Below are 25,476 nucleotides of genomic sequence, written 5' to 3' on the forward strand. Positions count from 1 at the left end.
TTATCTGGTCAGGTGGAGTAAAAACCCCCTTTGACATTCTGTTCCTTCCATATGCCAGAGGAAGTGTTTGGTGTCGGCTCTGTGACCGTGGCGAGGAGCAAACTGGATTCCCTTCCCACTAAGAGCAAGGGTGTCGGACGGTCTGTGCCTCTGGCCGGCGCAGCGCTTGGCTTCAGGGGCAGAGCTGGGAATGGGGAGGCTCAAGTCCCGGCCCCAGGGCTGGCAGGACGGCATGCCCTCAGGAGGGACCCTGGGCTTCACAGGGCCTCCGTGACACCCACTGTCCCCCGGAGCGACCTGTGACCTCTGACCCTGCCCGGCTTCTTTTGCTGATGGCAGTTGCTTCTTAGACATTTCATCATTTTATCTCGTTACCTTATATTCTTTTGTTTTTTCCTGTTTGACTTTCTGAAATGTCTTCCCTGCTATGTCGTTTTCCCTCCTTTAGTTTGTAAAAGAGGATTTTGACTTTGCTTTTTCTCAAGTTTATCTAGAAGCTCCCTCCCATCCCCCAGATGTGAAATCCTACGATTCTCACTTGGCATCCTAAGAAACAGGGCTGCTCGTCCACGTGACTCTCCCAGCCCCCACGTTCAGACCAGCCTCCCGCTCCTGCAGTTCCTACGGCGATGGTGCGCAGGTGCCCCCGAAGCCCCATCTGTTGTGTTCTGTGGTTTTCTATGCACCACCGGCCTCTCTTGACAGATCATCTCTGTTTCTACCTTGGCGTCCCTTTTAGGAGGGCCAGCTGAAGTTTCATGCAGATGGGGTGGAGGGCCGTGGTTTCTCTCTGGCAGACAAAGGTGTGACATACAAGATGCTTGTGGAAGATCTTTTCTTCTAGATGGCCACGAGGCTATTTCTGACATCTGCCGTGGTCATGATCGTAGTATTCGGAGGGCATGGGTCGTGTGCGCTTCCGTCCTCCAGCCTGCCCTCATTCAAGTTTAGTGCTAGAGGCTATCACACAGCCCGGCAGACCCATCCTGCTTCTCGCACTGTCTGTCACACCGGGAGTCTGGACAATGTATAGTTTAACATTTAATTGCTCTCCCCAACTATGGATAATGCATCATGAGTTCCTCCAGGGTAAGACTGTCTGTTTACCTCAGCACCCAGCACAGCAAATGCTCAGGTAAATATCTTTGGATTGATTATTGTTGATACAAGATACCTAGGATGTACACAAAAGTCCTCATGACCCCAGTAGTTCTCTGTGACCTACTAATTTCCTATCATTTAACCTTTTGTGAATACTGTATCATCCAACAGAGGTGAAAATGTGGCCTTTTGTGAATTCCTTTAAAACGTGTGATGATATTATTGGCTTCTGAAAAGAAACAACAAACTCTTCTTTACAATGCAGATATTTTTGAGATTTTATTAGAATACATGTAGATGACCCATAAAAGCAGACCTTTAGGAATTTCTTATCGAGACAGGCATGACACTTTTGCAGCCAACTGGATGGACCTAAACCAGTCCATCCTGAAGGAGATCAGTCCTGGGTGTTCATTGGAAGGACTGATGCTGAAGCTGAAACTCCAATACTTTGGCCACCTGATGTGAAGAGTTGATTCATTGGAAAAGACCCTGATGCTGGGAGGGATTGGGGGCAGGAGGAGAAGGGGACGACAGAGGATGAGATGGCTGGATGGCATCACCAACTCGATGGACATGAGTTTCGGTAATCTCCGGGAGTTGGTGATGGACAGGGAGGCCTGGCGTGCTGCAGTCCATGGGGTCGCCAAGAGTCAGACACGACTGAGCGACTGAACTGAACTGAAAGATGATCATACTAAGTGAAGCAAGTCAGAAAGAGAAAGACAAAGGCCATATGACATCACTTACATGTGGAATCTAAAATATGACGCAAATGAACTTATCTATGAAACAGGCAGACTCACAGACGGAGAGAGCAGACTTATAGGTGCCAAGGGAGAGGGAGGTTGGAGAGAGAAGGCCGGGGGTTTGGGATCAGCAGATGCAGACTCTTATACAGAATGGATAAACAGCAAAAAAGGCCCTACTGGACGGCGCAGGGAGCTATATTCAGTATCCTGTGATACACCAGAATGGAAAATAATATGAAAAATAATATGTATATACACATGTATAATTGAATCACTTTTATTACAGCAAAAATCAGCACATTACTAATAAAATTTAAAATTTTTTTAAAGGCACAACATTCAGGTAGCAATGGAAAACAGCACTCATGTACTCATGTGATTGAATGCCAGAGCTGGGGGTCTGTGGGCAGCAGCTCTTGTCCAGAGTGTGTGTGAGGGGGTGGGCATCCAGTTTAATCGCCACCTCCTTCACAACGGTTTCCCTTGGCCGTGCATTCCATACTGAAGGACACTCTGCCCCCTGTCCTTCCTAGATTTCATGGGTACATTGGGCATCAGTAAAGCAATGTGAAGAATGGACCTGGGCAGTGAGCACAGCTTGAGCAAATGCTAGAAGCGGAGAAAGGCTGGCGGTCAGGCTCAAGAGGATAACTGAAGATGAGGTTGAAAGGGGAGTCGTTTGGGAGGAATCTGGAAGGTCAGATGGAAGAGCATACAGTTTGCTCTCTAAAGCAGGTCATCGCTACTGGAAACACAGTCCATGTCAGGAACATTTACCCAAAGACTCTTCAGCCTCCCTGGGATGGAGGACCCAGGAAGATCATCAGGGTGAAGGAGAGAGGCGAGGTGGTGTCAGCAGAGAGGACAGGAGAAGTGGTATGAGTTTTCCCTTTTGCTTTCGGCCTCAGTATTTTTACCCCGAAGATGACCCTGCCCAGAGATTCTTAAGCCCTGGCCTCCTACACTTGCTAAAGAAATGATCGTGCCGTCCAGACACCTGCTAGCATGGCTGAGGTTTTCAAACTCCGCTGGACTGGAAGGCTGCTGGTCATCCGCTGTGGATGAGCTCTAGGGTCCAAACTCACAGGAGCCGAATATTTCCTGCTCTAATAGAGCAAGGAAACCGGAGGGCTTGTCTTCCATTGTAGTCTGATCTCCAGCTTTGAGGATTAAAATTCCATCAAAATACTGGAACACCCCCAACCAAGTATTGTAGGTGCTGAACTCGCATCCTTAAAGGTATGTTCTGAAATACATTGATTCGCCCCAAACAGCTGTTATCCTTGAGATTTGGTGTCTCTCAGAAATCAAAAGTTTGTTTTCAGGATTCAGAAGATATCTTCCTTTAGAGTAGAAAAAGTTGTCTCCCTGCTTAGGGGCTGTAAGTAAAGAGGTCTTTCATCACAGTTCCAAGCCACATTCAAAGTAGGTGGCCCAGGACAGCCTCCAAGGGCCATTCTGGATGCACCTGTGGCTTATTTCCTTTTCTCACCATCCCCTGAGTTAGCGTGAAAAGTGTGTTTCAGCCCCACAGAAACTGGACACAGCCTGCCAGTCGTTGGTGGAAATTTCTGCCTCACCTGCTTTAGCAGCAGGGCCACCAGAGGTGACTCCACCGTCCAAAATAGGCCCTAGGGGTTTCCCCCTGGCGGTGCAGTGGTTGACTCCACATACTGAACGCAGCGGCACCGGTTCAATCCCTGGTTGGGGAATTAAGATCCCTCATGCATGCCAAGTGCAATGGCCCCCCCCCCAAAAAAAAATGTCAGAAGAGGCCCCTGCCTTCATGCTCCATAGTCTCCATCCTGGACATCCCGCCCTTCTCATTGGAGGCTTACATCCAGGACCGTTGATGTCATTTGCAAGCCTGGTGCCCTCGTTCCCACGGGGGGCTGGGGAAGGCCGCAGGGCAAGAGCCCAGTCCATCCGGGCAAAATGGCAGCCTTGGCCACGCGGATGGATGGAGCCGGCTCCCTCTTCACCCCTCCTTTGATGGTGGGACTCACATGGAGATAAGGTGAGAACTGGGGGGGAGCAGCTGGGTGACAGGCTTGACTTCGTGCTCCGCTCGAGGAGTGTGGGTGTTGCTTCATGCTGATTTCTGCAGCCTTGGTTCCCACAAAGCGGTGTGTTCCCGTCTGCTAGTCCGTTAACTCTGGGGCAGCCGTGGTCCGCTCACATACGGAAGGTCGGTGGCCACTGTTTAAGTCCTCACAGACCACAGATGGCGCCTGCATCGCATCAGCACTGACTCTTCCCCATCGCCAGAGCCCGCTGTGGAAGCAGGAGGAGGGAGGCGAAATCAGGAATACACGGTCTCTTTGGCAGAACGTCTGGTTCCCATATACGCGTTTACCCTGGCTTACCGCACAGCCTTGGAAACCCAGTCAGCATGTCTTGGCTTCTGTTTTAGGGTGGATAGTAAAGGACTTAGATGGAGGAAACTAAAGACAGTAGAAATACTGTCATTGCTGTCATCTCAACCATACTCGTAAGGCAAGATCTGTAGCTCTGTTCCTTCTGTAAGCCACGGCAACACCCACTTCCGTTGCAAATGGAAAAGCTCTGTTTGAAAAGATGATACACATCTTTTTAGAATTTTTAGTGTTTGTGTCTCAAAAGCCTTTCAGATGTATTATCTGAATTTCTTCAGCATGTCCCTATTTATTTATTCCTATTTTGCAAATGAAAGATGGGCAGTGCTTGCCTAGGTTGTCAGGGTTAGATTATTTTCCGCACCAAAGACCAGTGATTCTCCCTTGGTGGAACCGAGTCCTCATAGCGATTGGGGTGTTAGTGGAATGTAAAACCCACTTGCTTCCAGAGGTCAAGAAGAAAATGGCATTTTCCAGAAGACATGTGATCTGTCTGTTCTTCAGTTTTTATTTCAGATGGAGAATATGACTTCAGTTCTTGAAAGGAAAGAAAAAAATAAAAATTCCCTAACCAGGCATGACAGATGTCTTCAACTATGTGATAGATGGTCATGTGAAAGGAGGACTCAAGTTGTCTGCTTGCCCTGGCAGGCATTACTAGGGTTAGTTCAATTCAGTTCAGCAAATAGTTATTGAGGACCTCCAGTGTATAAGGTTCATGCTTTAAACTGAAAGTGGGGGGCGGGGGGAAGGGACAAATATCCTGCTAATCTCATGACACTGATTATTGCGGAAGCAAGCGGGTTTGACATTGATAGGAAAGTGCACAGTATTTGGTGAATGACTTGATAAACCAAGAAGAAATGGAAGACAGAAGCAATGCTTATTTGGGTGAAGCAGGAGTAATTGAGAAATTGAACTGGAGATTATTGCCAGAGTGATAAATAGAATTTCTTAGATGGCTCAAGTAACCGCGCGAGCAAAAGGGCATGACACGGAGATATGGCCATGAGCAGGAATTCTTTGTTCAAATGGAAAATGTGACCAGCTGGGCAGAAGAGCAGAGCAGCAGCATGTATCCAGAAGCTGTAAGCGAGTCGAGAAACGCGAGGGCAGGAGCCTTCTAGAGAGAAGTAGGAGGAAACGGGAGAGAAGCAGCATTGACCGTGCAGTAGGAGCTTCTTATGGATTCTATAGCCAGCGTGATGACCGGCTCAGGTTTCAACTCCCGTTTACAAAATCAGGGCAGAGGAGACGCGTGATGCGGAACTTCAGCTAAGTAGCTATCAGAATTCTCAAGTAACAGAATACCTGAGCGCTTATTGATTTGCCCTATTGGTGGTTTCATCTTTAGAGGGTAGACAGTTCAAGACTAGAATTGCTACTTTGGTCTTAATACTGACTCACTGAAAGGAACTGGCAAGAGTATACATGAGAGGACCCTTAGAAGAAACCATCATTTTAGAGAGCACGATCGTCAACAAGGAGGTTTTTCACAGTCCATAATTATTCCAAGACCTATTTTTATTTTGATTTTAAAAAGCACAACATGAATTTACCATCTTAACCATTTTTAAGTGTCCTATACTAATGTCCAGTAAACATCTTACTTTAAAAATAGTCCTTTTTTGATAGTAGCTATCCTAATGTGTCAGAGGTGGTATCTTACTGTGGTTTTGACTTGCATTTCTTTCATGGTTAGTGACCTTCAGCATCTTTTCATATGCTTGTTGGCAGTTTGTCCATCTCCGTTGGAAAAATACCTATTCAAATCCTTTGCATTTTGAGAAAAGCCAAATAATTTGATTTTTGTTGTTGAGTTATAGGAGTTCCTTATATTACTGATATTAACCCCTTACTAAATATATGATTCACAATCTCGTCTCTCATTCCATCAGTTGCATTTTCACTCTGTTGTGTCTTTTTAAGATTATGTATTATTTGGCTGCGTCGGGCCTTAGTTGCAGCCTGTAGGATTTTCACTGAATCATGTGGGCTTTTTCATTGCATTCACAGACTCGCTAGCTGTGGCATAGGGGCTTAGTTGCTCTGTAGCATGTGGGATCTTAGTTCCCCAACCAGGGCTCAAACCCACATCCCATGCGTTGCAAGGTATCTTCTTAACCACTGGACCACCAGAGATGTCCTTCTGTTGTGTCTCTTCATGCACAAAAGTTTTTAAATTGATGTAGTCCCATTTGCCTCTATTTGCTTCTGTTGCTTGTGGTGGTGTCATATCCAGGAAATTATTGCCAAATCTGGTGTCATGAAGTTTCTGCCTTGTGTTTTCCTTTAGAAGTTTTCTGGTTTGGGGTTCACGACCTTTTGAAATTCTTTTTTAAAATAAGAGAAATGTAGAAATTACGCCTATGCAGGGAAAAATGACTCAGGACGGCTCTGAATGTCCAAAACAAAGTTCAGATGAGGACCTTTTTTATTTTATTTTTTTCTACAAAGGATGGTAATTGTGCCAGCAGTTCTCTGTTTTGCTCAGATTTTTTTGAACCGTAGGAAAATATGAACAACGATGAATAGGTATGCGTGCCAAGTCACTTCAGTTGTGTCCGACTCTTTGTGACCGTATGGACTGTGGCCTGCTGGGCTTCTCTGTCCGTGGGATTCTCCAGGCAGGAATACTGGAGTTGGTTGCCGTTTCCTCCTCCAGGGGATCTTTCCAATCCAGGAATAGAACACATATCTCTTACATCTCCTGCATTGGCATGTGGGTAAAGTGGTGAAGACCACTAGCGCCACCTGGGAAGCCCATGGAAAGGTATACCGGACCTGCAAAAACAGTATCAAGAAAACCCAAGCTCAGAATGAGTGGAGACCTTTCAAAGAGGGAGAGATAAAAGAAATGTCCTGTGTGGAGCAAAAGGTAAGGGGGCCAACAGCTACTCCTTGGGGCTGACCATTTAGTATTGAGGAAGACAGAGAGCCGTGGATTACCTCTGTACTGTATGTCTTAGAGAATGTTCAGTAGATGGAAAACTGAGGAAAACTCGGAGAAAGAAATGGAAACCCCAGGTCGAAGAAGACACCTGAGCTCCCCGTCTGGATGAAGTCTCCCGAAGGACAGGAAAGACATAGTCATAATGATGGTGCAACTTGTTAAGGTCAAAATCTTTGAGAAACCGTGGAGCCCAGGACAACACGGGAAGTCTGGAGGTGAAGATACGGCATTACAGGTTTTTAAAAAAGGAAGAAAGTGAATCTTAAAAAGTTTTCCTGGAGAACAATTTATATAAGAACAGTTTCTGAATGTTGACACGGGTGTACACTCAGGTTAAGAAAGCAGTTTTGCAAGATTAAGATGGACTTGTGGCTTATCGGTAGCAAATTCTAGGGGAAAAAAAGCGGCAGCCGCTCAGAGATGGTCATTGGTAGCACCGTGAGTAGTGAGTGGCAGTGAAATAAAGCTTCGCATTCGTAGAAAGTAGACTCTAGACGGAGGGAGGTGGTCGTTCTGCCCTCTGATCTAGTGACTGCAGCATCTGCTCCGTCCAGGTATCTTGCTGGAGATGCAGTCAAGCTCAAGATGTTTCAGAGGAGGGCAGTGATGTGGGTAGGGGTGCTGGTAACTGGTTAGCTTTCAGGGATGGGTTGCTGCTGCTAAGTCGCGTCAGTCGTGTCCGACTCTGTGCGACCCCATAGACGGCAGCCCACCAGGCTCCCCCGTCCCTGGGATTCTCCAGGCAAGAACACTGGAGTGGGTTGCCCTTTCCTTCTCCAATGCATGAAAGTGAAAAGTGACCGTGAAGCCGCTCAGGGATGGGAATTTTGGCTTAATAGGAAGAGCTCAGGTGGCGTTGGTGGTGCCTGCCAATGCAGGAGACTCGAGACGCCGCTTCAGGCCCTAGATCTGGAAGAGCCCCCGGTGTAGGAGATGGCAACCTGTCCCCGCATTCGTGCCTGGAAAACTTCATGGACAGAGGAGCCTGGCAGGCTGCGGTCATGGGGTCCCAGAGTGGGACACCACTGGGCACAAGAAGAACCATTAGAAGGCTCTGCTGAGAAACTGAACTTCTCAAGACTGGAAGCTTTAAAAGCTGTTCCGTGTTATCTGGTTGAACATCAAATGGTTGATGGTTGGCTTGAAATGACTAGAGGGGTCTAGGAAGTAAAACCAAACCTTGACTCAAGAAAATTTTAGCCTGTGAAGATCACTGGTTTCCTGAAAGAGGGGAGGGGGTCATTCAAAGGGAAATTAGGTAATTTTTTAAAATCTTTTAAAAAATAATTTTCTGTTGGAGGTGGTTTTTCAAATGAAACTGTAAACCTCGATGCAGGTTTTACTACGTGTTTACCAGTGAGTAGGATGCTTTTCACTTTCATTTTACACTGAAAAACGTAAAAAGTTACTATGATTTTATAGCTATTTTAAGATCTACAGTTATACTGAAATTGAATTTTTAAAAATCACTCCGTGAGCTTCATTATATAATCTTTCAGAAGAGAGACTTTCTGTTTTCATTGTATGCTTTTAGAGTAAATATGAATACAGTATCTTCTATTTGAATCACCTGTGGCTCTTGCCCGTCATTTAGCTGGGAAACATAACTATCAGGTAACTGAAGGAGAAAATAATTAAGGCCACACATGAAGGAGTGAGATGAGGAGGTAAAAACCACCCCGGTGAAGTGAGGGTTCGCAGGGCCAAAGCGTTGGCAGTTTCCAGGAAAGACGATAATGAATGTTTGCTTTCCTTCCCTGTTCTCTTCACCCAAATACCTCAGGGGCAGTTTCAACTGTTAGGTAGCCCCCAAATAATGTGGAGTCAGTGGACACAGGCAGGGGTCACGTGACATGCCCCCTAGACATTAGCCTTAGCAGGCTGCCTTTCTCATTTGGAACAAAGCTTTGGTGTAACATGGCCCCCCACCAGAAAGGCATTTCTGCTTTGATGCCTTCCAGATGCCAAGAACTGAAGCTGAGCTGAGCTTTGCTGATTTATCAAATTCCTATGTGATAGAAGAGCTCCCTTGATTTACCAGGTTTCATCAGGCAACAAAGGGACTTAGCAGTTCCTGTCCTTCTTCAGGAGAAATCTAGGCACTGAATCTGAATCATGTAAATGACGATAGAACCAGATGGAGATTCACCCTTCTCCCTGCTGGGGAAGGAGCACATCCAGTTGGCCAGACTCCTTTGGATAGAGCTGTATAAAGGTGACCGTTTTAGAGAATGTAGTAAAACCTACAGTCCCGTGTGTCCATGTGAAATATCACTTCTTTTGTGGTTCACTTCGGAGAAGCAGCAGCCGGTATGAAAGGAGCAGGAGGATATTTAGGATGGTCAGCGAGGGCCTACTGTGCTGCCCAGGGAGCCTGCTGAGGATCGCGGGCCGCCTGCCTGGGAGGGGCTTTGGGGGAGAATGGATGCGTGTGTGCTTGCAGCTGAGTCCCTCTGCTGTCCGCCTGAAACTCTCACAATATTGTTAACTATACTCCAGTATAATATTTTTTTTTAAAAAAATTTTTTTTTAAATGAAAAGAGGAGGAGAGTTGAACTCTGCATTCAGAAGGCTTTAGTGAAGCCCTGGCTGACCAGCCATGTGACTTTGGGGAAAATCCCTCACCTCTCTGGGCTTCACCTCATGTGGCTTCCTGGTCTGTAAACTGGATGAGGATTGAGTCAGGGAAACAGAAATCATGCCTGGTGTTTCAGACAGAGGGGGCATGAGACAGGGAATCGGTGAGACAGGTGTTGGAAAACCGAAAGAAGAGGAAGTGGAAGGAGACTCAAGCCAGTGATTGATGACGGCAGGTCGTGGCTCCCACTCCCAGGGCTGGAGGGATAGAGGTGGCCTCTGAGCGTGCAGGAGGGGCTGCATCCGGGGGGAGACCACCGCTTCCAGACACCCACCAGGGAAGGGAAGAAAAGGAGAAGCAGCAGCAACCTCAGCTGCTTTCCTCCCACCTCGCATCTCCCGCCAGTGCCCCCTCTGGGCAGAATGAGTCACCGGACAAGGGAGCCTCTTTACCAACGACTTAAAGAGAAAGCTCAAAAACTAACCTAGCTTCATCATTAGAGAAGGAACCATAAAGAGAGTGGGCATGATTGTGATACACAGGACAGTTGCTGAGAGAGCAAATCCTAAAATTCTCATCATAAGGAGAATTTTTTTTTCTTTTTGTTGTATCTTATATGAGAAGATGATGTGTTAGTTGCTCGGTCATGTCCGACTCTTTGTGACCCATAGACAGCAGCCTACCGGACTCCTCTGTCCATGGGATTCTCCAGGAAAGATACTGGAGTAGGCAGCCATCCCTTTCTCCAGGGGCTCTTCCTTACCCAGGGGTCAAACCCAGGTCTCCTGCAATGGAGACAGATCCGTCACCCTCTTAGCCGCCAGGGGAGCACAGGAAGATGATGTCAGCTGAACCCACTGTGGTCATCATTTCACAGTACACGTCCATCCAGCCAGCACACGGTACACCTCCAACTGATACAGGGATGTCTGTCAGTTCTTTCTCAATGCAAGTAAGGAAAAAGCGAAAGAAGAGTGAATGTGAATCTGAAAGCCAATAGGAAGTAATCAGCATGTGAGTTTATAATATCAGACTAAAATTAAATGATAGAAGTCAAAGTTAGTAGTTTGGCCAGAACTGTTGACATGGTCTTGTTCCCTTCGTATTGAAGTAATACTACTGGGACTTCCCCGCAGTCCTGTGGTTCAGGACTTTGCCTTCCTGTGCAAGTGGTGCAGGTTTGATCCCTGATCGGGAAGCCAAGATCCCACATGCCTCATGGCCAAAAAAAACCAAAAACATAAAACAGAGGCAATATTATAATAAATTCAATAAAGACTTTAAAAATGGTCCACATCAAAAAAAATCTTTAAATAAGTAAGTAGTACAACTACTTCAGTTCATAGATAGGTAGGGATGGATATATAGATAGATTTGGTTCTGATATAGACAGTTTCTGAATAATTTTCTGTTGAAGTTTTTGAAATTAAAAAAGCTTGTATTAGTTCATTATTTAGGAAAACTATAAGATGTATTCAATACATTTCTGCAGACCCTTCCAGAAGAAATCATAGCAGCAACATAGATTATTATAGGATTCTTCCTGGAGAATTCCTGGGAATTAAGAATCTGGATCTGTGAACTGACTCAAGTGTGGGATCATGACTCTATGATGGAGACTCAAGCAGGACTCTGTCCACTGAACCTACATGATCTTCTTTTCTTTTTTCACCAATCAAAACGTTTCTTCATGGGCTGACTGTATTTCAGGCCAAGGTACCCATAACCTCATGAGAGTCACTTGACCTGCACTGATGATACCAGTAGCTGTGTCCCTGAACTCTTGGAGTTTGACTCAGATGGAGTTCACTGGCTCTACCCTCGGATGCCATCACCCCCCTGAGATCACCATTTCACCAGCTGTGCGCAGACAGCAAGTGTGTGTTTATAGGGCCAGATCATGGGCTTCTGACCTACGTCATTGCCTGGGGTCCCATGCTCAGAAGGACCTTGTCACCATCTTTTCAGATTTTTTTAATTTGGATCTTAGCTGTATGATGCAGGCTCTTCACTGCTATGTGTGGAATCTTTGTCACCACATGTGGGATCGTTAGTTGTGGCATGAACGTTGGGACATGCTGAATCTAGGTCCCTGACCAGGGACTGAACCCCGGCCCCCTGCACTGGGAGTGTGGAGTCTTAACCACTGAACCTCCAAGGAAGTCCCACCATGTCATTCATCATCTTGAAGTTCCCAACCTCCAAACAATAAGACCACACTTCCACTTTGCACTCGGCCCTGCAAGTCTGATAGCCAGTCCTGGGCTGGAAGGACAGGTGTGATTAGAGGCCCAGGAAAGGCCTCACCGAGAAAGTGGCATTTGAAGAATGAGCCAGGCCTTTCTTATTGTGATGAATTTCAGCTCAGCGTTCCAAAGGCCATCTCTTCTCGGAAGGCTTTGCGGACACCCTTAGCAATAACTACCCCTAGCTTGGTCCTGCCTCAGCAAGCTGGAAATACCTGTTACATACTTACATTACATTCTAGACATTTGTACTGAACATCTGTCTCTGGTCAGTGAAATGTTAGCTTTTTGGAGAAGGAGACTATATATTATTCATTTTTGTAATAACAGCAATAATAATTGCTGTTACTCAATGCTAGAAGCTGTTCCATAGGTTTTACTACAAGGCAGGCACCGGTGGTCTTACAGTTGGGGAAACTGAAGCATATAACAATTAAGTAAGCAGCTCAGGTTACCTGATACATTGGAGAACTGGGATTTGGATGAAAGATCTGCTACCCTCAGATGTCACACAGTGCATGGGCAGTGCCCACTATGTAGTCAGTGAATGAATGAGTGAATAAACAAAAAAAAAAAGCCAGTCAATGATTAAATGATCAGATAGAGTCTCAGGGACAGATTTACAAACAGGAGAGGAACTTTATATTGTGGCTGGAAACCCCAATTCAAGACTGCACAGGAGAGAAAAGAATAGATTAAAAAATAGATTAATAGGTTGAAAAAACCCACCATATGAAATTATATGCTTGTAGATATAAATCAACTTGCTTTAGTTTTTGTATTGTTACTTTAGGGATGGAAACAGATTGATTTCTCTGGCTCTATCGTTAACTAAAATTAATATTAAAATAACCAGAAGTTCTGTTGAAATAGTGAGGTTAATTTAACAAACACATCCTGAATGTAGTATGCTTGTATACCATGCTGCTTTGGGGAGACACATGTGATAATATGGATATTAATTTTAGAAAATTAAGATTAGAAGCGATGCTTCATCTCTAAATCAGTCCTCAGCCTGCAGAATGGGATGCAGCGTGGTGCGGGGGCGGAAAGGAGGAGTGAGTTGTCATCAGTGCTGTTCTCTTTATTTGACAAGTGCCTTGCTGTGAAAACACAACCCAAGTCAGTGTTTTCAAAAACTGATCCGCAAAGCTTTGTTACCTTCTCTTCCCCGCTCCGGGAGTGGAGGAGAGGTCCAGCTTCACTGGGATGTAATGTTGCTGAAGACAAAAGAGTCTGTGTTTTGTGATGCTGGGATTATGGAACCTTGGGCACATGCCACCCCTCTCCTGGGGTACAGTCCCCGGGTCTCCTGACCCGTCTGATCAGCCTTGGGCAGGTGGGCTCAGTGCTGCAGCCTTGGATGTATACTGCCAGCAGCAGCTGAGGAGGGACATCCTTGGTGGTCCAGTGGTTAGGCCTCCGCCTTCCAATGCAGGGGGCGAGAGTTTGATCCCTCATTGGTGAACTAAGATCGCACATGCTATAGAGTGCAGCCTTAAAACTTAAAAAATTAAAAAGAAAACTAAAAGAACCATCAGAGGAGACCTTCATCACATGACTTGAGTATGGAATGCTGTTCATGTCTCATAAAAATTCCCAAACCCTATTTTCAATTTATGCCTGCAGCCCAACTGCCTGATTGCTCTAATAGTCCAGAGCAATGAAAGTGTAGAGAAGTTTCCTTTCACCAGCTCTGCCCAGCAGCACACGGGGCACATTCTCAGAGAATAAACCCCCTAGGCCTGCTAACAGCCCCTAAGCATGCCCTCTGCTCGCCACGTTTTCATCACTTCCTCTTCCTTTCTTCTCCAGCAGAGAGATCGGACATCAGAACGCTGGGGGAACAGAGGGTGGATGGAGGCTCACGGCTTCAGTGGGTTACATTTCCAACCCACGGGTGGCACGTGGGTGCACACCACAGGGCACACGTCTGGTGGCCCGACCTTGTTTCTTTCAGACCCAAAACCCAAGGTCAGTGCCACTTGCCTCGTGTGTGCCAGCTGCTGGCTGGGGTCACCGCCTCCTTGGGGGACCCAGAGAGTAGGGCGAGGTGGTCTGCGGACCTCTCGTGGGCTTCGGTCCCACAGGGCACACTCCACTGTGCCCAGCGTGTCTGCCAGTCTCATCTGTAGCACAGTGCGTATTGCACACCATGTGATGGAAAAAATACTCTTCAAAACGATCCAACAGCCAAGGAGGACTTCCCTGGCAGTCCAGTGGTAAAGACGCTGCACTTCCACTGCAAGCGACATGGGTTCTAGCCCTGGATCAGGAACTAGGATCCCACATGCCTCGAGGCACGGCCAAAAAAAAAAAAAGAATTAAAAAAAAAATGATCCAACCTAAATATTACTTTCAAAATGCGAGACTCTTATCCCAGATGTCCCTAATACTGTATTTTGCATTTGTTCATCATTCCTTTAGACCATTCCTGACTAATAATTTTGAGCCTAGATGTGTCTGCTTCCCTTAGAGCAGTGGAACACAGCTCCATTAACACCAGTGAGCTGGGACGGGCTTGCTATTTCTCGGTTACTTCATTCCACTGTAACTTGGTGATCATTACCTTTTTAAATAACATTTTTATGGGTCATTAGTTTTGTGTGTGATTCCTCCTGCCCCCATCTTATTTTTCCCATTATCAGAGCCTTATTTCTTACAAATAGAGCATAAACAACAGTGCATGCTTGTGGCCCAGTTTCATAAACATCCAGCTTCACGTTGGTAGCTGGATATTTGTCATCGGTACCTGGACATTTGTTTTATGAGGACAGTGCAAGGTTAAATGATTCCTGAAAGTGGAAAGACAGTGCAAGCTACTCAAGATGGGGGATAAACCAATACTGAGAAAGCCTCTGCCTGTTTTAACACTAGCCTGCATGCACCAGAGATGGGCTCCTGGGGGGGATGGGTGTTGCAATTCAGAAGGTACCCATTGTATCAAAGCAACCCTTGACCCAGATCAGACCTGTGTGTGCGTGTTGTGTATGTGAAGTTGTTTCAGTCATGTCTGACTCTGTGCGGCCCTATGGGCTGTAGTCCACTAGGCTCCTCTGTCCATGGGATTCTCCAGGAAAGAATCCTGGAGTGGGTTGCTGTACCCTGCTCCAAAGGATCTTCCCAACCCAGGTATGGAACCCCGGTCTCATGCCTCCCTCATTGGCAGGAGGGTTCTTTACTTCTAGCGCCACCTGGGAAGCCCAGATCCGACCCTGTTGGAGGCAAGTCAGTGCACTCCAGGTGTCCTGCTTACACGTGTTCAAGGGATCATATGGACCTCAGCCATCTCCTCTTCTGAACTGGTCAGGATTTCTCAGCTGACACCTTATCATGTCATCTTGTGACAGCCCTTCCATTTTTTTTTTTTTTTTGGCTTTTTGTTTTTGTTTTGGCTACACTGGGTCAGTGTCGGCTTGCTGGATCTTTAGTTGCAGCATGTGAACTCTAAGTTGTAGCATGTGGAAACTAGTTCCCTGACCAGGGACTGAATCCAGGCCCCCTGCATTGGGGAGCTCAGAATCTTAGCCACTGGATGCTCAGCCCTTTCAGTGTTAACATGAAAATGTTAAACTTAAAATTAACTTACTGTTCATATATCTCTTCTTCTAAGCTAAATCCTGAGTGTATTAAGGACAGTACTGAGTCTTAGATTTAACCATTCCTCACAGCACTGGTTGGAATCCCAGCTCTCCACTTACGAGCTCTGTGACCTCGGATGCATCCCTTCATCTCCTTGCTTCTCAGTTTCCTTGGCTACAAAAAGCATTGCAATCCTGCCTGCCTTCCAGTACATTAGGAGAACCAGCTAGAATGGTGCTAGGTAGTAACAGGAGCTTGGTGAATAATAATTGATTTACTAGACAAAACCCTGCACACAGAAGCTGAACAAAATGTAGCAAAATTGAATATAACAAAACATGACTTAACCTCATGGGAGGGAAGAGCTAATTATGGTCGCTAAAGATTTCATGGTGAGGACACCATTTCCTCTGACCTGGGCTTGATGACAGTTTACAACCCTGTGTTTATTCTTGACTTGCTCGTGACCATGTGACCATCATTTCAAGCTCCTCATGTCTCCTGAAACCAAAAGGATTGGTGAACTGGTTTGGGATGTGGAGACTGTGCTCACTGGCATCCTTGGCCCCACTCCTACATTTAAGCAACGGCCTGGCCCTGAGCAGAGAGCTTCCTGCAGCTCCTTGCTGCCCTGAGGCAGGCGGTGACTCGCAGGACTGATCTAGTGATACCCATGGATGTCTCTTAGCTTCTTTAGGAATCTTCTTTAACGCAGTTATAATGGGGGCAGTGGTGCGGCTTACTCAGACCACATCAAGATTTTTTTAAAAAATTGGGATGAGAATGTAAGAAGTGCTGTATAAAAAAATAAATAAATAGCATTGAGATGAGTTTCCCAGATTTCCCATGTAATGAGCGCATCTGCCAAAACTCAAGATGTGTATCATCCACTCCACAACTGGCAGATTGCCTTGGGGGGGAGCAGAGGACACTTCCTGATGAAGGAATCAAAGCTGTCATGATTCTGCCACTTTCTCTTTGTGGTGGAGCCGTGTTACAATGAAGAAATGGGTCCTGTGACACTCTTGGCAACCTTCTTTGGTTACTTATCAATATGCACTCCCTTACCTTACACCCCCTTTTAAAGGTTCCTGGGAGAAAAGTACATAAAACATACATGTGCTGAATCTGTTGCCATGTCAACTTAGTAGAACAGACGTGGTCAGATGTGCTCCCTTTCGATATGGGCACTAGGGGTGAGTGAGTGAGGGAGAGTCACTCTGTCGTGTCCGACTCTGTGACCCCGTGGACTATACAGTCCATGGAATTCTCCAGGTCAGCATACTGGAGTGGGTAGCCTTTCCCTTCTCCAGGGGATCTTCCCAACCCAGGGCTCAAACCCAGGTCTGCCACATGGCAGGCAGATTCTTTACCAGCTGAGCCACAGGGGAAGCCCACAGATTCTAGGGGACACAGCAGATAAGCCCCCGCCCACTGTTGATTTGTTAATTGGGATGGTTTGTTGGTTGACACAAGGCCTTTCTCCAAAAGCAGTCTGAGACCAAACTCACCAAACAGGCTGTGTTGTCACTTTCTCGACACTGTAGTTTTATGTTAGGGGCTCAGTTGAACTTCTGTCTGACATATTCAGTAATATACCAGCTTTTAGCAGATATTTAGAGACCCTAGTTAGATTCAGGGTCACAAAGAAAAATTAAAAAGCCCCTGATCTGAAGAAACTTTGCTGTCCACTGGTAGAAAGACACAATTAAGTACAATAAGAGGGAGGTGGCAGTGATTGCCTTTGTAGAACTGTAATGTGGGTCTGGCAGTCATGTGTTTTTGTGGTAGGTTTTTATTAAAAGTATTTTTAAAATATTAGCAGTTAAAATCCCAGTCATCTCTGTATCTAAGAAATTTACCTACAAGGCATTCCCTTAGAATGCAGTGATATAGGGACTTCCCTGGTGGTCTAGTGACTGAAACCCCAAGCTCCCAGTGCAGGGGGCCTGGGCCCAATTCCTGGTCAGGAACCTGATCCCACATGCTGAAACTAAAGAGCCCATATGCCACAACTAAGACCTGGTGTAACCAAACAGATTTTAAAAAGACAAGGTGCAATGCTATAAAATCAGTGCTGCCGTGGGGAAGACCAAGTTATTTCCTTACTCCGCCCGTGGGGACTGAGAGGATGCTGGCATTCGACCTCTAGGAGGTCTGCTGTGGGCTCCCAGAGGAGCGATGTCTGAGCTGAATTTTGAAAACAGCTTCAGGTCCTCACAAGAGTCTGGGCTCTGTGTGCTGTGCTGAATTCTGTTCCTGTGGCAGTCATCTACCAAGCCTGCTGGTTTATCTCGCTCCACATTTATTCCCCTAGCAGAGATTTTTTTAATCACTGCTACTATAGCTTCCAGCAAGGACCCCATGACCCCTGCTTTCATTTGTTTTGTACATGTGATTCCTGAATGTGCCTCCCTTCCCTTTCTTATGGGGTCAGCAGTGCTTGCAAGAAATTAGAGGACGCATGGGTTTGTGTATATGTTAAGGGCAAAGAGTTGGACACGACCGAGTGACTGAACACAGACACACACAAGGAAGCCTGCCCTGACCACCAGGAGGTTTCATCCATTTCCATCTGAAAAAACACCTGGCCTTAGGCGGCATATTTCTAACGAAGTCATTCTGCATGTTCGTGTGCATGCACGCATGCCCGCGTGCACACGCCCTGCATAAACAGCACATTCCCGACCTGTGTCCAGTGAAATGGAGGAGCAGCGCATGACAGTAGGCTCACCCCCTGAAGATACACCAGGAAGAAGACAGCTGCGTGGCAGGGCTGCCGCTGCCAGCTAGGGAAAGAGCTGCCCATGCCCCGTGCCATTCCGCAGCTTCAGCCCTGAAATGACAGCCAGCTTGTTTAGCTTTGTAACACCCCCGCGCCAACCGCCCCCGCCCCCCGCCGCCCGCCGCCCCGTTTTATGGGCCAAGAGTTAGTTTCTTGTTGAGAACACTGCTAAGGACCGTCATCTCTGGTATCATTGTTAAGATGGGATATGACATGATGGCTGGCAAATCTCAACTAGAAACCATGACGAGTGAGCAAAAAAACAGGAGTTGCTTTTAATGTCTCTTTTTAACTTTGTAAGTGAGCAAACAACTATTTTCAAAGCCCCATGGACTTTCCGGTTTTTCACAGGGCCGCATTGCCGGTTTTGCAGTTGACAAGAAAATGACAGCGCTTTCTTTGGCTCGGGCGAGCTGTCAGAAGCATCGCGGCACTCCTGGACGATGGCTCTCAACAGGATGGATGGGGAGGGAGATCAGTAGTCTTCCCATTGTTACCGTGCATTTTTGCCAGGATATTTCATTAGTGTAAACACTGAACCCGTTGTCATCTTGTTTAGCCACTTGACCCTGGTGATTTTCAATTCTGTGTGTCGTGATGAGTAGAGCAGTGGCGTGCACGAGACAGGCCCTAATTACTGGGAGCCGAATCATTGCTGACCCCGGACGAGATTAACTGCTCCTTTGCAGTCTTTATCCTGGGACATTAGCGCTGTCTGGTTATCTTGCTTCAGTTGAGAGATTCGGGACAATAGCAGTGCTGATGGTAACGGTTGGCGATTTCCCTGTTTGTTTTGCAGGTCACGGCCAGGGGGTTTGGGCCGCTGCTGCAGTTCGCCTACACCGCCAAGCTGTTACTCAGCAGAGAAAACATCCGCGAGGTCATCCGCTGCGCCGAGTTCCTGCGCATGCACAATCTGGAGGACTCCTGCTTCAGCTTCCTGCAGACCCAGCTTCTGAACAGCGAGGATGGCCTCTTCGTGTGCCGGAAGGATGCGGCGTGCCAGCGGCCGCACGAGGACCACGAGGACAGCGCCGGGGAGGAGGAGGACGAAGAGGAGGAGACCATGGACTCGGACACGGCCAAGATGGCTTGCCCTAGGGACCAGATGCTTCCAGACCCCATCGGCTTTGAGGCCAGCACCATCCCAGTGGCAGAGAAGGAAGAAGTTTTGTTGCCCGAGTCTGACGTGCCCGCGGACGCCAAGGAGAGCTCGGCCAAGGACGCGTTAACGCAGTACCCCAGATACAAGAAATACCAGCTTGCATGTACCAAGAATGTCTATAACGCATCATCACACAGTACCTCAGGTTTTGCAAGCACATTCAGTGAAGATCACTCTGGCACCAGCCTCAAGCCGGGGCTTGCCGTGGGGCAGATTAAAAGCGAGCCGCCCAGCGAAGAGAACGAAGACGAGAGCATCACGCTCTGCCTGTCCGGGGACGAGCCTGACGTCAAGGACCGAGCGGGGGACGTGGAGATGGACCGGAAGCAGCCCAGCCCCGCGCCCGCGCCCGCGCCCGCGCCGCCGGCAGGGGCCGCCTGCCTGGAGCGGGCCCGGGACGCGCCCTCCCCGTCCTGCCTGCGCTCTCTGTTCAGCGTAACGAAAAGTGCGGAGTCGTCCGGCCTGCCCGGCACCTCTCAGCAGCACTTTGCCAGGAGCTCAGCGTGCCCCTTCGACAAGGGGATCACTCAGGGTGACCTTAAAACTGACTACGCCCCTTTCCCGGGGAGTTACGGGCCGCCCCACGTGGGCCAGAAGGACGCGCACAGCTTCGCCATGGGGTCGCCCCTCAAGGGCCCTGGCCTGGAGGCGCTCTGTAAACAGGAGGGCGAGCTGGACCGGAGAAGCGTCATCTTCTCCTCCGGCGCCTGTGACCAAGCGAGCCCCGCGGTGCAGTCGTATTCTGGGGTAAGCGCTCTGGACAAAGACCTCTCCGAGCCGGTGCCAAAGGGCCTGTGGGTGGGGGCCGGCCAGTCCCTCTCCAGCTCGCAGGCCTACCCGCACGGTGGGCTGATGGCGGACCACTTGCCGGGAAGGATGCGGCCCAACACGAGCTGCCCGGTGCCGATCAAAGTGTGCCCTCGGTCGCCGCCGCTGGAGGCCAGGACGAGGACCTCCAGCTCATGCTCCTCCTACTCCTACGCCGAGGACGGGAGCGGCGGCTCGCCCTGCAGCCTCCCCCTCTGCGAGTTCTCCTCCTCCCCGTGCTCCCAGGGAGCCCGGTTCCTCGCCACCGAGCATCAGGAGCCAGGCCTGCTGGCAGACGGAGTGTACAGCCAGGTCCGACCCCAGATTAAATGTGAGCAGTCCTACGGAACCAACTCCAGCGACGAGTCCGGATCGTTCTCGGAAGCAGACAGTGAGTCGTGCCCTGTTCAGGACAGGGGCCAGGAGGTAGGGAACCCGCACGAATTCAAGCATGTGGCCCACCCTCAGCCCTTTATCTGGACTCCCCCTGCCCCCACCACTGCCAGACCGTTCTTGTTCGCCAAGATTAAACCTTTACAGTTAAGGGACTGCCTCCCCATCCGCCCCTGGTGGCTCAGTCGCTAAAGAATCTGCCTGCAATGCAGGAGACTGCCTGCAGTTCAAGAGACCTGGGTTCGAACCCTGCGTGGTGAAGATCCCCCCCTGGAGAAGGAAATGGCAACCTACTCCAGTATTCTTGCCATGGGAAATCCCATGGACAGGCCACAGTCCATGGTGTCACAAAGAGTCAGACACAACTGAACGACTAAACCCCCCCCACACACACACACACACATGCACACACAAAGGCAGGATGCTTCCAGGTGATTCAGAATTAACCAGAAAGCACTTGAAGTTTGATCGAGATTTCAGCCCTCAAAAAGCAGAGGCAAAAAGCTTAGTGGGAAAAAAGTCCGATGCCTGAAAGCGTGTGCAGTTACTTCAGATACCCCCCCTCCCTTCTCTGCCTGCTTTGAAAGGATGCCATACCTGTCACCCTCATCCTTGCCCCTCGCTTCTTCAGTGAGAAGAAAAATATAAAATTGCTTTCAAAATTGACTGATTGAAACTGGAGAGATTCACAGTAAGCCCATGCTTTCCCAGCACCTTTAAGTTTCCTTGTCAACAGGCACCCTGGAGTCATCCCTTGTCCATTGTGAATGCAGGTGATGGACAGCTCACCATCCATCCTGGCCCCAGTATCACTGAGGAAGAACCTCTGTCGGTTGCACCTAACCGTATCATGGGTCATTGCCCAGGTGCCCCCCAAACGGTGAGAGTCATTTTAAGGAGCAGTGGGGTTGGGTAGCAGTTTTTGTCCACACTAAATGTGAAGTGCTTTCTAGGTAAAAATTCCCAACCATATCTTCCCAATGCTGGGAGAGGAAGCAGGTGCAACGCCAGCCACATCGTGAGCGAGACTCACGTGGCCAAAGAGAGAAAAGAAAGGACACCACAGGTGCTCCTCCTTCCCTTGGAACACGAGAAGCCCCCAGAAAGAGCTGAGGGTGTCTGTGTCATGATCTGGTAGTGACTGCCAAGGACCCCACATGAGAGGGCCACCTGTGTCTCAGAGCAAGGCCAGTGCCAAGCCCCTCCTGTGAAGTGCATCTCCGAAAAACACAGGAGGAAATGAAGCGTGACTCTCATTAGGCCAGTGCACGTCATCCACGTCTGCACTCCCTGGATATTAGCCTCTAGTAAAGCAGGGACGTTAACCCATCCAGACAGCAGAAATGCCGCACGGGGTGAGCTAGCTTTTCACAGAGCCACGTGCAGTTTATTCAGCCCTCTGTGAGGTTGGCAAGAAGCACATGAAGGGTTTAGATTGGGCATGTTTTGTAAACAGCTTCCAAAGCTCCCTGGACCAACTACAGACATGCCCTGTGGTCACTTCCTCGCTTTCTACCTAGCCTGGTCCCCACTGCTCCGTTACTGCCTAGCAGAAATGGAAACAGAAATATACTGAAAGGATTTAGTTTAGCTAAGAGACAATAAAAAGGAAATTTGAATGGGAAACTGTTTGAGTACACTGTATCCCCTAGGGCTTGGAATGGAGGGTTGGGCTCAGTGTCGCAAGCCAGAGTCACATCTGCGTCTGTCACCTGAGAAGGTGGAGGTTTGGTGAGAACAGTTCAAGTTTGTGTTCTCTCTCTCTTCACTCACTTCTTTTTCTCTGATCACAACTTTTAGGAGGCTTTCTTTTTTTTTCCCCTGAAATTATTCATAAGCATTCTTGATTCAGAAGCCCAGTCACTGAGTCCATTGGCATAATGATTTCTCTCTCTCTCAGGATACATATCTCATGAAAAAGACAAATGTCTCTCAGTCTTTCTTTCTTTCTTTTTGTCTCTCTTAAGAGGAGCCCCACCGTTAACTAAAAGGGGTGTGTGTTCATGATAGCTGCATAAGTCCAAGGACCTGTCAGTTTCAGAAAAATCTCCTTTTATCCCTCTTACATCCCCAAAGAGAACTTGAAGTCAGTTCTTGAGACTGAATGCCCCCAAGGGCACCGGTATCTTCCTGTGTTGAGGCTTTATCACTTGTCCGTCTTAGAACTTTGCAGGCTTTCTGTTGTTCTGGCTTCACTGAGTCTCAGATGTGGCATGTGGGATCTTCATCATTGCGGTAGACGAACTTCTCTCTGGTTGGGGCGCACAAGCTCAGTTGCCCCGAGGCATGTGGGATTTGATTCGCCAACCAGGAATTGAACCCAATTTCCCTGCATCAGAAGGTGGATTCCTAACCACTGGACCGTCAGAGAAGTCCTTATAACTTTTCAACTTTAAATGAATCAGTGAAATGGAGGAATTATTCAGCCTACACAGTAGTCATGAACAGGACTGATCTCCCCTCAAAAAATATACACTATTTTCAAAAATATTTTTATTTTCACTTTTAAAAAATGAATCTATGCTTTACATTCCTGAACAGTCTCAAAAGGTATTTTCCAGATTTCCGTGCCATTTCAGGAGTCACATTTAGCCCCTCTCAGTAGTCCAGTTTTGGGTAAAGTTAAGGTTTTCCCAGTTTAACCTTTTCATTTTCCTAAAGTAGAAGAGATAGGTTTTCCCAGAACTGTCTCAGGAGCTGAGCGTGACTGCTCCTCTTTGAGCCAAGCATTTGCTTTGGGGAGTTTCTTTGGCCCCAGTGTAAGTGTGGTCTCCCGCGGTAACACTGAAGGCAAACCCTTCACAGGGTGAGTCATAAATGATCCAGAAGCCAGCATCTCTTGGGCTGATTCTGCCCTGATCTGCTTTCATGTAAGGTGCCAGGTGACTTCTTTTCCAAGTGAACAGAATATTCTGATTTCTAGTTACACTGTCTTTACCCTCCCATCTCATCAATGTTGACTTCTCATCCTAAGCATTCCCCAGCTTCAAGGAAAGTTTAACTAAGCACAATATTGTCCTTTATCAACAGCCATCTTTTTGAAGTTCCTTTTTTAAAATAATCAAGCAGAACATACCAAGCCCCTAACGTACCAAATTTATCAGGCTTTCTCTGTGCCTACAATAATATATAAACATATTCACATGTCTATGGGTTTGGGCTTTATTTTAATAGCATTTAGAGGAACCTGGTGGGCTACAGTCCATGAGGTTGCAAAGAGTTGGACACAACTGAGTGACTAAGTACTGCATAACACACATTTAATTACTAAGCAACTTGCTTTTTGCACACAGCTGTCTGCTGCGTACATGCCCCTAGGTCAATTGTGTAGGGTTAACACAAGCTTCTTTAATATCCTTGGTTCCTATACATCACAGCTGACTCGGTGATCACCTCTCAACAGACATTTCCATTTCCTGTATTTCCCTCTTAACAAACATTGCTGCAATAAACCTGCTTGTGAACATATTTATTTAGTGGTGGTGCTTTTATTTTTGTGAGTTAAAGTTACGTAAGTGGGTTAAAGGTTATACTCATTTGTTAAATACTACCTGTTTACTTTCTCAAAAGGTTGTAGCAATTCACACATCCTCCAGCAGAACGTGCGAGTGTGTTCATTGCCCCCTGTTCTTGCCAGTTGTAGCGGTCACTAGTCCTTTTATATTTGCCAGTCTGATGGACAGGACATGATGACTTCTAATGCAGTTGATATTTTTCTTATATGTCTTCATCGTTTGTATTTTCTTTCCTGGACTTGCCATTTGTCCATTTGTGTGTGTAGGGGGGGGTGTTTGACTTTAATGAGTTTACAGAATCCTTAATTTAAGACTATTAATCCTTTCTTATACATGTTGCCTATATCCTCTCCTAGTCTGTTTTTTTAAACTAAATTTTTGGTCTTTATTTATCATAAAATAAAAATTGTTCATATACATGGAGATTTGAAGGAGACTCAGGTTTGATTCCTGGGTAGAAAGATCCCCTGGAGAAGGAATTGGCAACCTACTCCAGTATTCTTGCCTTGAAAGTCCCATGGACAGAGGAGCCTGGTGGGCTACAGTCCATGGGGTCTCAAAGAGTCGGGCACGCCTGAGCAATTGAGCACAAGCACAAATCTTGAAAAATAATTACAGATTAGGTTTGATAATTGTCAAGTCATTTCAGAACCATGACCTTTATCATTAAGTTTCTTGAACTCTTTATGTTATTTTTTAAAATTTTTATTTCTCCTAGTCTATTTCTATAGTATATTTTTCCATTTAAAAAAATTTAAGTTTTATGTAATCAAGTGATTATTATGTTTCTTCATGCTTTCATGCTTTCATACCTAAAAAGTCAACATGGGAATTTTTTTTCTTACTTCCAATTATGAAAAAATGAATAGGTCATATAAAGTGAAAAAAGTAACAGTGTAGATAACATGGTCCTAGTTTACTTTGTAAATAAACATATTATAAACAATAAAAGCAGTATAGATAATAAAATGAAATGGGAGGCAAACTTGGAGAGAGGGAATATAGAGAAAGATTTATTTCTGTGTATTCCTATGTTTGATTTCTGTGCACGTATATCATACAGGTTTTTTTCTTAATTAAAATACAATTGATATACCATAAAATTCACTCTGTTAATGTGAACAGTTCAGTGATTTTTAATGATTCATAAAGTTGTATGACCATTACAGTGTCTAATCCCAGAATATTTTCATCACCTCAAAAAAAGCAATACAATATCCAGTA

General features: G+C 46.9%; 1 protein-coding gene across 7 annotated transcripts in view; it reads left to right on the forward strand.

Moving 5' to 3' along the window:
• Positions 1–25,476, forward strand: part of BACH2 (BTB domain and CNC homolog 2) — a 373,875-nt gene that overhangs the window by 328,024 nt on the left and 20,375 nt on the right. For 5 of the 7 annotated variants that reach the window (XM_070450113.1, XM_070450108.1, XM_070450109.1 and 2 more), the window contains 2 exons: positions 19,172–20,735; positions 21,511–21,617. In XM_070450113.1, coding sequence (XP_070306214.1) covers positions 19,280–20,735; positions 21,511–21,617 — 1,563 coding nt within the window. In that variant the 5' untranslated portion in view covers positions 19,172–19,279. Of the gene's footprint in view, positions 1–19,171; positions 20,771–21,510; positions 21,618–25,476 lie in introns of all 7 variants that reach the window. The other 2 variants (XM_070450114.1, XM_070450112.1) reach the window with 2 other exon arrangements.

The sequence above is a fragment of the Odocoileus virginianus genome, chromosome 19 (genome assembly GCF_023699985.2).
Source record: "Odocoileus virginianus isolate 20LAN1187 ecotype Illinois chromosome 19, Ovbor_1.2, whole genome shotgun sequence".
NCBI classification, from domain to species: Eukaryota; Metazoa; Chordata; class Mammalia; order Artiodactyla; family Cervidae; genus Odocoileus; species Odocoileus virginianus.